This window comes from Trichosurus vulpecula, chromosome 4 (assembly GCF_011100635.1).
Source record: "Trichosurus vulpecula isolate mTriVul1 chromosome 4, mTriVul1.pri, whole genome shotgun sequence".
NCBI classification, from domain to species: Eukaryota; Metazoa; Chordata; class Mammalia; order Diprotodontia; family Phalangeridae; genus Trichosurus; species Trichosurus vulpecula.
In genome coordinates, this window is record NC_050576.1 from 277,225,481 (window position 1) to 277,239,695 (window position 14,215).

The window sequence follows — 14,215 nt, forward strand, 5'->3', positions numbered from 1 at the left end:
AGTCATTTTCTTTTTACTTTCAGTGCTTGTCATTCTCACTCAGAACTGGCAACAATAATTGCATTCACAGTGTGTGTGGTGTATCAGGTTTTATTTATTTCTTCATGGTCTGGTAATTATGAGGGCAGGGATTGTCACTTGGTACTTTATGTAACATTTGACTCACAATGGGTGCTTAATAAATATATAGTATGTTTAGTAGGTACCTGTACCAAGTTGCTAGTGAAATCTGTTCCAGACAAATGCCCCTGGGCATTCTTTGGTGGGGCAAGTTAGAAAGTGATTGCTTCAAGCTGTATGTATACCCAGCTATCCCTCAGGATGCAGTGCCTCCAAATGATTAAGCTACTGCCAGTGTTTCCTAAGATCCCTGGAACTAATGACTTAAATCCCAGTATTGTTTAATCAGCCGTTCATCCTTTCAGACTCTTTAGGGAGAGAGAGAGAGAGAGAGAGAGAGAGAGAGAGAGAGAGAGAGAGTGTCTGTGTCTGTGTCTGTGTGTGTATCTGTGTGTGTTAGAAAAACTTGTAGAAAGAGATCTTTTCCTTTGCCAGTATCATCCTAAAGTGTTTATTTGACATTACTTGTGTTCAGTTGAGAGACCCAAGCCTGAATGCTGTACATCTCCAGGAACAGTTGCTCATTATTATAATCAATAACATTATCTGTAGGTGGAATATACATGTCAGGTTTTCTGTATTGGACAAACCTAACTGTTAGAAATTAAAAAAGATTAGATAAAGAAGAAATCCTGTTTGATCCTAGAGTCAATAGGGAGTCCCCAGGGGTGGGGAACCTGTGGTCCCCAAGGCCACATGTGGCCCTTTTGGTCCAAGTTCAACTTTCAGATTCAGTCAAAGGGCCACACTTGAGGACTGAGAGGGCCACGGTGGCCTTGAGGCCGCAGGTTCCCCACTCTTGTAGACTTTACAAGCAGAGGAATACTAGTCAGAACTACTCATTAGGGAAACCACTCTGGCAGCCGGGTGGCGGATAGATTAACCTGTTTAGAAGCATTTGCGGCAGTCCTGAGGAGGTAAGGATAGTGACTGTGTAAGAGAGAGAGTAACATGCTTTAGATGTGTAAAGTTAGAAACAGCAAACTGATTGATCTTTAGAGTGAGGGAGAGTAATGGCCTTAAGGCTGTAGAACCTGGGTAACCAGAAGAATAGTTTATCCCCAGCAATAATAGAGAAGTTGGAAGAGGCAAAGCTGGGGGGAAAGGTAACGTCACGAGACATCTCACCAGTAAGCTTGTCTCTTATCAGTGTGCCTTCCAAAATTCATTTTGCCAAGGGTAATATGAACAGTGAATGGGTGTACATTGGGCCAGGAGTAGAATTTAGGTTCCAGGCCTGACTGAACTAATGACTGAGGAAAGGTGTCAGTTTCTTTAAGTCTCAGGCTTTATATAAGATGAAGATAAGAATCTTTGCCCTGCTTATTTCATAATGTTACTGTGAGGATAAAAGGTGAGTGTACACGAATGCTTTGAGAAACATAGGAAGCACCCTACAAATTCAAGGGGCTATTACCTGATGTTAGGTTGAATGCTGAGTCTCAAGAATAAGCCAGCCTAACATGGAAGACCTGCCATGTATATTCTTCTTATGGATTATGTTACTTTTTATAATAATGAGCAACCCATTCCTGGACATTCTTGCTCATTCTGTGTGACTTATCCCTTGCCTCCCAATGTAAATGGGACAGGCAGGGCTCTTATCAGTCACTGCTCCAGAACACAGAACTTGCCTTCTGAGCAGATCTTTAGTGGCTACTGAAGGTGATCTGGGTGACAGGAAATAGGTGTGCTGGAAAAGATGGGGATTTTTCCAATGATACCTGTTGCTTTGGCTGCCTTGGTATTGTCAGGTTCTACTCTCCCTGAAGGACCATGGCCCAGCCCAAGGAAGTTTGGACCTTACATGGCAGACGGGAAGGGGCAGAGTGGGGAAGCATTGGAAGATAAGGAAATGTATGATCATGTTAGAGACAAGCCCCGTGATTGTCTATAGGGGCTCAAGGGACTGATTATATGCTTCCCTTAGGACCAAGCCATTGCTGACCAGGGGCCTATAGCTCCCATTTGGAAGATCACTGATGTAGATAATTGAAAATTAACTGTATTTCCAGTGTAGATTTTCCTATTAAGCCTGATTTTATTCATTGCTGAATATTCACATCAGTGTACTATATTATGGTCATTCTCCTTTGAGTCTTAGAAGTTGAAGTTTGATATTTTTTGTGTAGAAATACAAAAATATATCATAATTAAAATTCATTTGCATAGACATCTCAGACCTAATGTGGAATTCCCCTCCCCCTTTTTTCCTTTCACTTTTTATTTCAGAAGAAAAATTAAAAGCACATAAGTGGTTAAGAAAATAGGTGGGGTGCCTTCTTGAGTGGCTCCCTCCTTTTTTCCAAGTGAACTCAACATGTTTGTTTTTACTAGCAAAGGTGCCAGTTTCTCAGGCCAATGGTCATATTTATTTTATTTGCCTTTTCCCTCACCAACTGATGAGATATCTATTAAAAATAAAATCCAGATCACTAGTAGACAAATGAGAAAGCAGCTTGCCATTCAAATGGAAACCTCTTTAAAAAGAGAGAGAAATAAAAATATTTTTCCAAGAAGTCAAACACCCAGCCTCCTAGTTTGATGTTTAAAGCAAGGGATGGGAGTGGGGAGCATCTAAAAGATTGAGGGATCATTTCCTGGCAAGTTGGAGACTTTTTTTGTGAGAGCCAAAAAAATTTAGGCTTCTACCAATAAATGCGCCTTTCTAAATGATTGAGTACATCTCCACAATTCATTTCAACAAGCACTTATTGACAATGTATAATAAAAATTGTTATGGATGCATATGCTACTGCTTATTTCATATGTTGAAGGTTCTCATGGAAATTTTTGAAAAACTTTGTCAGAAGCTTAGGTAAGTCTTTTTTGCTTTACTGCTTGATATGCCAGATCAGAAGTAACTAATTGAGTATGGTCTAAGTGTAAACCACATGCCCCTATCCCCCCACCTCAGATTTGCCACACCATCATTCTACATTAGGCAGCTGCTTGAAGTCTGACACTTCATTCATAAAAAGAACTGACTAGTCCTATATATAATTAGTTTCAGTCTCCTTTACCATATGTAAAATTGCACAGAAGAATAAAAGTAACTCCTTTTGTTGTTGCTAAATCAAATTCTACTTATTTTTATTAACATTTTGAAAATAATTTTTAGGTTTGTGGGAGAAGAAGATATCAAAGCATGGGAAAAACCTCAGACCTTATTAATACTTCTGTTTGGTTTTTTAAGCCGGCCCCTTCCTACCTTTGCAGTTTTCTTCTGCCTTACTCCCTTCCGTATGCCCTGTGGCCCAGTGAGGCTGGCCTTATTGCTGTTTCTCAAACATGTCCTTCCATATCCCAGCTCTGGGTGTTTTCACTGTCCATCCCCTGACACATGGACTCTCTCCCTCCTCATCTGTCTCTTGGCTTCCTTCAGGTCTCAGCTAAAATTCACATTCTGCAAGAAACCCTTCTTATTTCCCTTAATGTTGATGTCTTGTTTGTGCATAGATGTTTGCATGTTGTTTCTCCCATTAGACACTGTATGTTCCTTGGAAAAAGGGAATGTTTTTGCTTTCCTTTTTATCTCAGGTGCTTAGTAGTGTCTGCCACATAGTAAATACTTAAATTCTTGCTGACGACTTAAAAAAGGTGACCAAGGGAACATTTGCAGTTACAGACCTGTGTACCTACTTTCTCCCTCTATGTAAACTTTTTAATGAGAATAATCTCTTTATGCATCAAGGGCATCCTTGGTGAAGGTATATTCCATAGTAGACCACATCTCTGCCATAACAAAATTGACTGGAAAATATAGAGAATGCAAGATTACCAGTATACTTATTTTTAAATTAACCACTACCTTAAAGTTTCTCTTTCAAAAAAGTGTTTTCTATCCATACATGAAAATTTTTCGTAATACTTTGAAAGATTGTATCTGATCTGAGATCACATCAGGAGAGACATAAAAGAGTGAGGTGTCTGCTTTCCAGAGGGTATTTACCACTCTCGTGGAAGAAGTCTAGCAATAAGTGTGGGTGGTAAGGTCATCTAGATGCTCCTGTTTTTTGGCGGAGAGGGTGTTGGAATTGCAGGTAGCATCAAGCCCCAGATTATTGTTGAGCCTTCTGGAAGTTTTTCTTAATCATTCATACTGGGAAAACCAAGGGGATAAAGAATATCTGTTGTCCAGATTATGACATACAGTTACATGGGCAACCTTTAGAGTTTGTCCATTACTATATGTGTCTTGTATAGACCCTGCAAATAGACAGTCAGATGGACCAGGAATTAAAAAGGAGGGAACAAGGGTGGATTGCCTTTGAAAAATTGCAGAAATCCTTTAATGAACCCAAACTTCTCCCAGAAAGAAAATCCTATCTTTTTAAATATCACTTATATTCTGCCAGTGTTACTTTACTGTCAAAGATTTAAAAATGAGTATCACTGAGATGACAGTGGAGAAGGTGTATGGTGGAGGTAAGCAGGTTGCGGCATCTAAGGAACCTTGAAGGAGAACCAGATTCAACAATGTCATACAAGAAATGGACCATCAAAGAAAAATACAGACTGTTCACATGGCGAGTGAGAGATAACTAGTGGATAGCCCATAAAACCCACTGATGATCTCATGATGTCAGGAGGAAGGAAGTTATTTCTGGCTTGTTGAGGGGGAGTGGAGGGGCAGACAAGAGTTGCACAGGATGGCAGGCATAAATGGGCTGTGATCTCTGTTGTTGGAGAGGATATGGGCATTGATGAGAGCAAAGATCTATGATTGTGGAGCTCTAGTCCTATTCTAACATGGTAAAATGAACATAGTTAATTTCTGACCATTAGTTCTGCTCTTAAATGATTCCAGTAATTAAGCTAGATTTTTAAAATTAAAAAGCAATGTGCTTTTATTCACAGATGTCATAGTTTTAAGTCATACTTAGGAATTGGGATGATTCTCTACTCATCTTATGTTAAGTATTGGCAAGTAAATTCCTTAAAATTTCTCTCATCAAACCCATTTGCTTTCCAAGTTATTCACTCTTGAATGATTTTGTACCCACACCTGGCCAGGGAATCCTGTTATATCCCCTCAGGGGTTAGCATCTAGGGTATGCTTATCAAGGGCCATCACTTCCATTTTGGATCCCGGAATTTGTAGTTCCAAGGATAATGACCAAATTGCTTTTGCTGAGGCTGTTGCTATAGCTTGGTTTTGCTGTTGTTTTAAACATTACACATGACTCAGAGGGCCAAGCTGTTTTTTTCCCTCCTAATGGGCAGTGATATGTATGGAAATTTTATTCTTGGACCAAGAGATTGAATACAGGCTTTCACTCTGGGGCAAATTTGTCTCCCTTTATAAAATGGGAAAGCAAGCATAGCTTTCACTATAACTGACCAAACAGGATCAAACTGTGAATTACTAATTGGTTTCATTCCTTACTACATCATTTTAACCTGTTGGGTATCTAAAATACCTAAAGCATAAACAAAGTGGTAAGCAAATTACTTAGAGGTTGGGAATGGGAATGTACATAGAAGGGCTTAATTTGTGAATTGCTAAATAATATGCCAAGAAAAACAAGCAGCTTTTGAAAAGTCAAGCATGACAACTCTTCATTAAATGCAGACTGAGCTTGATGATCTCAGTTTTTTCCTTGGTGGGCAGTAAGACTGCCAGCATGTCCAAAATCTGACATAAATGGCAAGAGAAAACACTTAACTGGGGTGAGGCTATTTATGTTGAGAGGAAGAAAGACATTTTCTGGCTTTGTAAAACGTTGGTTACATCCAAGTTGTCCGGGGTTGTCCAGTTTTTGGGGGTGGTTTCAACCTTTCCCCAAAACTGTTACTCTTTATAGAAAATTTGAAAGTCTCAGGCAACATACTATATATAACCTCAGCTTTAAAAGAGTACATTTAAACTTTGGGTTTTAAATTATGATTGTTATGCTTAATATTCAGCATAGCCCTAAATTAACTACCTTTCTTTTTCTGTACCTTTGGTCATCCTTATTGTTCCTTTTCGACACAGCTACTGCATACCCTTTACTCGTACTATTCCTACTAGGTTTCTGGAAAGTAGTACCATGTTCCTACAACTTGATCCTTTTTCCCAGCCCTCCAAACCATCTCTCTTCATTTTTAGCTTTTAAATCCTATTCTATTAAAGCTTTTCTCAAATGATCAAAGGAATCACAGAACTTTAGAGTAGACCTTCAGAGAGACCTGGTGACTGGAAGGATTGTTATTGAATCCTCCATGATGAGACATAGGCTTCTTGACACTGGAAAGACAGCAAGAAGACTAGTCTAAAAAGAGATACTGTCATTATGAAGAAAAAAATACTTGTCATGTGCAAGACAACACAAAGACTGGAGTACCGAAGATTGGAAAAAAGATAATTTTTACTGAGGAAACTCACTTTTTCTTCCAAGGCTCTACCAAAACTGTTGTCTGAAGTCCAGGTGATCCTCTAAGATCTAGGCATCTTTATCAGATTATAAAATGTCTACCCAAAGAAGTTTGGAGAATTTTTTCTTTTTACTACTTCTGGGCCTACAAGTCATGTCTTCATTGAAGTAATGTTAGATTCTAAAAAATATATCAATATACTGAGAAACAGAATTATTCTATAATTATAGAAATTCTCAAATGGAGATATAATTCTCCAGACAATCTTGCATCAAGCCATATATCACAAAAGGTTAAGAAATGTACCTAAAAGATGAAAATAAAAATGGCTAGGGAATCCAACTATTTTAAACACAATTGAAAATCTCATAATGGCATAATGAAGGCTAGACTTGGAAAAGACAATTTTTCAGCAAAGATGCACTCAATATCCGGTGTGATAAAAGTATAGTTGAATGATGAAGAATCAGAAGAATATCGCTTCCAAGTTGCGTAAAACAACTGATGGCAGAAAAGGGAGGACTCACTGCAAAAATGAAAGTTTTTAAAGTTGTAAAAATAGTCTAAGTCAATAAATTTAGTTGTTTTTCTTTGCCCCAGGTTAATTTACACCCCACTTACTGTAGCTTTTTTTGGCTGCCACATCACCTTGCTGGCTCATGTTGTCCATTTCTTCTCAGTGTACATGGTTGTGGAATGCCAACTGGCACTTTTCTGCTCTTTGCCCTAGTAGTTACTTAACGTTTCTGCTCTAATGCATGTTGTCAGAAGTACTCACTAGTGATCTGCATAGAGTATAAATAAATTCAGTGGCCCTTTGCTTATGTGTCTAATGTTTTTAATGTATATAATTCACCTATTTGTGTCGCTTTTCTTTGATTATAAGCCCCATAGTTTGACATCCCAACAAGGATGTCAAATGCTTTTTCTACTTCTAAGAAATTATCCATCAGTTCTTTAGACAGTAAGCAACAAATGCAAGATTGTCCAGGGTTCACATGTGGAGTACAGTTCTCAAAAGATGCCTTATGTCATCAGCCTGGCTTGATTTAATTTCACCATTTCATTTTTTTTGGCATGGAGAATTTCCAATTAATAATATAAAAAAGGTGGGTGTAAAGAGCATTAACATTAACAGTATGAGAAGTAGCATCCTGCATTTGTTTATCTGTGTGATGGCATCTAACTGTATAGCTGCATCATTTTTATAAAGATAGTTATTTTTACTGTATTTGGTTCCACATTGTTAAACTCTAGTGACGTGATCATAACATGCTCTGTCATGCATTGCATATTGTAATTTAAAAAACAGATGAAATTCATGCCAGGTTTACTTTAGCTAAATAAAAATGAACCCGGGAGGATATAATTTCCTCATTCATATGTTTAAAAGGTCATAGCTTTTTTTTTAATATCAGTTATTTCATAACTTTTCAGCTTTGTTCAACCCAATTGCCTACAGTTATGAGGGATACAAAGGGCTAAACGCATCTTTAATTCCATTTTTCGCACAGATATCCTTTGGTTTTTAAAGTTTAAATTAACTGCAGTATCATTTTAAAACTTTTGGGCCATATTTTTAGAAAGTACCAGGTTAGGCCTTGATTGAACTCTGCAGAAGAATGATGAACATTATGATACTATGTGTAACCCTTTTGATATGTATTTTTGGTCCCATCCACATCAAATAAAGTGATGTGATGCAGTGGTTTCTAAAGTTTAAGTGATATGTTGTTGATATTTCTTAAGCAAGACTGTGCTATTCAGGTCCACTAGCAATATTGCCCTCCTGATATTCGAGGCCTAAGCTGGCAGATAAGGCTAGCATTTTGATTTCCTTTGAAGTGCCTGAGTAGGGTACAGGTAAGAAAATATTTCCCTTGATTTATGCCTTTTTAGCTTGTGATGCCATGGCTTTTTTCTATTAGTGGATCTTTTTTTTCAGGGGGGAAGGCAGAAAAAGGGGGAAGTGGGGCAGCTCTGAGATTCCATCTTGGTCTGGAGACTCCCTCCACTGAGGCACATACACATCATCAACTCATTCGTAATTTACAGTTGTAAAGAGTTGTGTGAGGACAGTGAGAGGTTAGTTAGGGTGGTATCAGAAGTAGGGCTTTGACCCAAGGGCAGCCTGGCAGTCCCCATGACAAGCTGCGTTCTCACCTCATTATTGGTATTTGGGTGAAATAGGATTGCTGAAGTTTCCTCCTGAGCAGGTGCCTGTTCTGAGTCTTGGGATTAGTGCTGCTTTTGGGTGCTAGAGGGCGTCACTTCCATTGGCTTCATTATTTTAGTTCTGCAGACCCTTAGCCAGCTGTCTGTCTTTGGGTTGTTTAGAGCAGCCTCTCCAGGCAGTGCTTTGAAGTCTGTGAAATGCATGTGTAATTTAGGCTGCCATACTTGGCAGGCATATTTTAAAAGCAGAATTGTTTGATGGCGTGACACAAGGAAGAAGGGCCCTGCTAAGTGAACTGGAAGGAATGGAGTCATTTCCATCTGATCTAAAAAGTCTATAAACAATTCATCTTTTGGGGTGTGCAGTCAATGAGTTTCCTGTGATGTAATATGTTCCCAGTGTCAAACACCAGAGAATGGGAGCTTTACCTGGTAGATTCTCAGGGGAGGAAGGATTTGTAGGAGATCTAAGTCTTTGGGAATTTTTGCTTGTTTTTAATTTCATTGACATTACAAGAAACATGTAAGAAAGAAACATAAATAAGTTAATCTAGATGGAGATTTCTTGTAGCACTGAAAAGGATGACAAGCCAGTAAACCTGGGTGATTCAAGCCCCTTTTTTTCCAAACAAAGTCGGGATGATACCTCTTTGGCAAGTTTCCATGTATTTTTACATATAGGTGGGGAAATCTAGTTGGTGAGAGTGAAGTGGTTCCTTAAAATACATAGCATCCAAACTCAGTAAAAAACATTTCCCAGTTCAGCCTTTTTCTTTGATTATCTTTATGATGCATTGTGCCTTACCCCATATTAAGTGTCATTTACTTTAGCTGCAAAAAAATACGCATCTAGAATTCAAAGTGTCACTGATCAAGTGAGGTAACTTTTGGCTGATTTGGAGATCCTAGAGAGGTAATCAAAGGCAAAGATTACCGAAATAATGCTTCCTGTTTATAATGCTAAGTCCTTTCAGTACTACTACAAAGTGTTTTCAGTACATGTCTGGTTAAAGTAGAAGCATGTGACACCAAAAAATGGGTAACACATGGTGAGGATACCCAGAAGCAAGTCAGTGATATAAAAGAGAAAGCTGAATTCTGTTTCGTTCTATTGTTTGAGCATCAGGGACTCTGTCTGTCTGTCTGTCTGTCTGTCTCTCTCTCTCTCTCTGTCTTTCCACAGAAATCAGGCTCTTTGTTTGGAATATGCATGTAGTTGCTTTAGTGAGCTTTTGTGCTCACAAACGTTTTAACATAAAACTCTAGTGAAAACCATTGATGTTATAACTAGACTTTTTTCACAGTGACAGCAGCACCCTATTTACTTGTCCATGTGGGGTAGCATATTTCCTCTAAAGAAAAAGAGGGGATAAATTCTTAACTATGTTCATTCTCTGCTTGTATATGTTAAATCTGATGCTGATTTCATAAGGAACTTAAGAATCTTTTGACTAAATTACAAAACAGGTTAGACAGTTATAATTATTTACTGACAAGTTTAAACTATGGTCTAAGACATGTTTCTAAGAGTCTGTTGCCTTGGTCATTTTTTTTTATCAGACACCTTTTTATTTTTAAAATGCATTTGATGATACATTTTGTCCTGATATCAGTTGTTTCTGGGAGGAAAAAAAAAATCTTTCCCCTTAAAACAAACACTATCTTGTAACAAAGAAAAACATTTAAGTGCAAACATCTGATCCTTTGTATCTGACAGTGTACCTGTCATTCTGCCCAGCTAGTCCCCTACCTTCTTGCTAGGAAGAGGGAGGCTCTGATCATTTAAATACAAATTAAGAATATGGCTTTCTCTTTAAATAAACTAAGCATGTCCACATTTATGTATGTATATTTATATGTAAATATTGCTTAATATGGGCAATAATTTAGATGCTTGCAGCCATCTAAATTCTATAGTTTTTGTTTGTATGCTCACTATACATGTGGTTTCTTTTAATATTTGCAAGGGGCAGCTAGGTGGCACAGTAGATAAAACACTGGGCTTGGAGTCAGGAAGACTCATCTTCACAAGTTCAAATCTGGAACTCTGATACTTCCTAGCTGTCTGATGTTGGGCGAGTCACTCAACCCTGTTTACCTCAGTTTCCTCATCCGTAAAATGAGCTGGAGAAGGAAATGGCAAACCACGTCAGTGTCTTTGCCAAGAAATCCCCAAAATGGGGACACGGAGTTAGACACAGCTGAAAAATGACTTAGCAGCAACAACATAGTATTTGCAAAATAAAAGATGGATAGCTGTGGCTAATGCTCATTATTTACACTGTGGACATAGGAGGCTACTGTAGAAGAGATTCCTCTGAGAATATAGGAATAGAAACTAGACTAAGAAAAAAATGTATGATAAACGTTCAAAATAATTTCTAAAGTAAAGGCTCATGTAACCTCTCGACAAAGAAAAAATGAAACAGACTCCCTTCTGCCTTCTCCAGATGTAGGTGCAAGAAACCACAGGCATCTCTGTGCTGTTTATTACAACAAGAACCCTGGGTTTGAGGTTATCCATGGACTGCTGGATAGAATTATGCAGCTACTGGACGTGCCGTTTGGTGAAGAGAAGGGCTATGTGATCAAGGCAGCTGAAGGTAAGCTACCGGCAGAAGCCACAATGCTGATAATAAAACAATGAAGAGGTTAATTCATCACCCATTGTGGCGAAGAGTTTTGCCAGTTTCTCAGTTGTCAGAGTTTTCAAGAAAATAAGCTTTTCAGATATTTTAACCAAACTCTTCAAATTTCTCACAAGCATTGTGTGATGTATTTCTGTCCTAGCTGGGATGAAATAGGAAAATGCCTAGTTTACATGTTGACTTGTGAGCTGAACACACCAGCATCATGGTGAACCCACAAGTCCAAGCTGGAAGCCAGGGAAAGTCTACACAAAAGCTATGTGCTCCAAAGTTGCCTGTCTGAATCTGGGGACAAAAGAAGGAGCCTCACAAGTTGTTCAGAGAGACTTTATGTATTAATCTAGAATTATAAAATAAGCTAGGTAGGAATGGGAAACTTGTGATCTGAAGCCCAATTAGAGCAGTCTTTGTTATAGGGGCACAGCTAACTAAGGTGGCTGAGAACTCTATGCTTAATCTGTTTGGCACTTTTTAAAAAACTTCTGAAACCTCTGGATTTTTACCTTAGATTATTTTACCTTAGATTAGTCTGGTTTTCTTCTGTCAACTGTAAGTTTCAGAGGAAACCTGAAATAAATATTTTTGCCACTAGTTATTTTAATTAGGGCTTTTCAATTAATTTCTAGTTACTTTCGTATTTTTGGAATCATTTGTGCCTCCTTGCATTTCTAATCAAATTTTATTATTGAAATATTTGTCATATCTTCTCCTAATGTAAAATTTTTTGGGAAAGATTCTATTTCCCCTCAAGCTTCCTGTTTTGTCCTTAGAGATGCGATAGCTTTCTTTGTTTATGGATCTTCTTTCCAAGTGTGCTGAAAGTGAAGTTTCTAGGACTGTTTATTAGTGAAGATTTGTGTTTGGCAAAGTACTGTATCTGTAAAAATGGAAATTGAGAGAGCAATCCAGAGAGGTTAACTGGAGGAATGAGTTAACAAAAATATCAGATTTCTCAGCCGTGCTGTTTAACTGAGGTACAACTGTGCATTTGTTCTTATTTGAGATAATAAACAGCCATAACCTCTATGATAGCATCTCTGTTAGCTAAAAATCAGCACCTTCATATTCTGACCACTCCTTTAAAAGAAACATCATTTAGAATTTTTAACATGTTTTGTTTTTAGAGATCTGACCCTCCTCATACTATAGATGAGGAAAGACACTAAGTTTAAAAAATTGTAAATAAAAATAGTTGTTTTAACAACCCAGCCAGCAGCTTCTGTGAGGGCGTAAGATCCCCGCCACAGCCAGCACTTAGGAGGCTGCCGGCACCCAGGAAGCTGCTGGGACGCGGGAAAAGCACAAAGTTTTTATCTGCTTAAACAAGGAAAGCACGGTGACGGGGTTGACCAGCTTACTTTAGTCCAGCATTCAGTTAGCATACAGACAACATTCATTTAGTTCAGGGGAAAAAACGCCAGCATTCAGTTAGCATTCAGTTAGTTCAGGGGAGCATACAGGCAAGCATCAACAGACAGGCCAAATACAGATTACAGTCAGCTAGTTCAGGAGAACAAACTCCAAAGTTCAGAATATTCATTTAGTTCGGGGGAAAACAAAACCACCATCCCGAACCTCAAAACCAAAATACAAACAAATTACAAATATCAACAGACAGACCCAATACAATTCATAGTTACCAACATCTGGGCTCAGCCCGAGAGCAAGGGCTGGCCCAGAGTCACACTCCCCACTGCTCCCACACCAACTGCTGCTCCCACACCAACTGGAAAAGGAAAGAGGGATCTCCAAGCTGTCCTCTCCCCTCTTACAGAGTTTTTGACATCATCAAGCGCCGCCTGAATGACCAGGGCCCATTGGTTCTTGAATTGGCCCCTCCCCCTAGCGTAGACTAGGTTAACGCCCAACAGGGCTCTGGAGTTAACACCTCCCCTTAGCCAGCCCCATGACTCATCACACAGGAAGTTTTCTGTTCTCAGGTCTCTGGGCTTCCTGCCCTGGAAGAGGAGCACCAGGCCCAGCACCCAATGAGATAAACTGAGCCACCCAAAGAAAACAAAGGCCATTCTGGCTACAACAGTGCAACTTAAAAATAGTAAATATTAAATTTACTTACACCTTTATCATCATAGACGTGCCAGAAAAAATGGTGGAAAAAGTTTACTGCAATTTTGTAGCCACCTAATCTGAAAAATAACTTGAGTCAGAACCTTATGGTATATAGGCAATAATAGTGTTTTTGTTTTTAAAAACTAGGAAGCACCTGGCACTTTATTCACTGCACCCCCTAGCTGCCCCACTATAAACATTACCCTGGATTGAATTGTTAATTTGTGTAGTTAATAGCAGAAATTTATATGGGATTCAAAGCTAGAAGGTACTTTCTATAGATCATATGGCCCTATTCCACCCTCATTTTTTAGCTGAGCTATTTGAGGTCATGATAGAAGTGACTAAGTAAGGTTATTCCAAGAGGACAATTGTTATTTGGAACCTGGTGCTCTGGCACCACAGCCAGCACTCTTTCCACCACAGTCTGTTGCTGCTCTAATGTTCTTTGTGACATTTCTCATCTTATGAGAATAATCTGGTAGCATTAGGCATATCCATAGTCTCAAGACTGGTAAATGGACACAAGCTTGAATCTTCTAAATTCACTGTCCTTTCCCCTCACCAACCACAAGTTGGGAAACACACAGACAATCAAGTTACTTGTGACAGTTGTTGAATGACTTGTGAGCTAAAGTTTTAGTAATAAGTGTCACACCATATATGTGTGTGTGTGTGTGTATATACACACACACACATATATTATTTAACATGAATGTTGCTATGCTTATTCTTTAGTTTCCTTTGAAACATACTTTGGATCTCATTTTAAGAATTGTTTTATAAATCACATTTTATGTTTGCCTTGTATCCTACTGGCCAGATATTTTAATTGAGGGCAG

General features: G+C 38.6%; 1 protein-coding gene across 1 annotated transcript in view; it reads left to right on the forward strand.

Annotated features, from left to right (window-relative positions):
• The window catches only part of FARSB (phenylalanyl-tRNA synthetase subunit beta), a 70,425-nt gene that overhangs the window by 36,776 nt on the left and 19,434 nt on the right, over positions 1-14,215 (forward strand). The window contains exon 16 of the mRNA XM_036757049.1: positions 11,106-11,258. Coding sequence (XP_036612944.1) covers positions 11,106-11,258 — 153 coding nt within the window. The remainder of the gene's footprint in view (positions 1-11,105; positions 11,259-14,215) is intronic.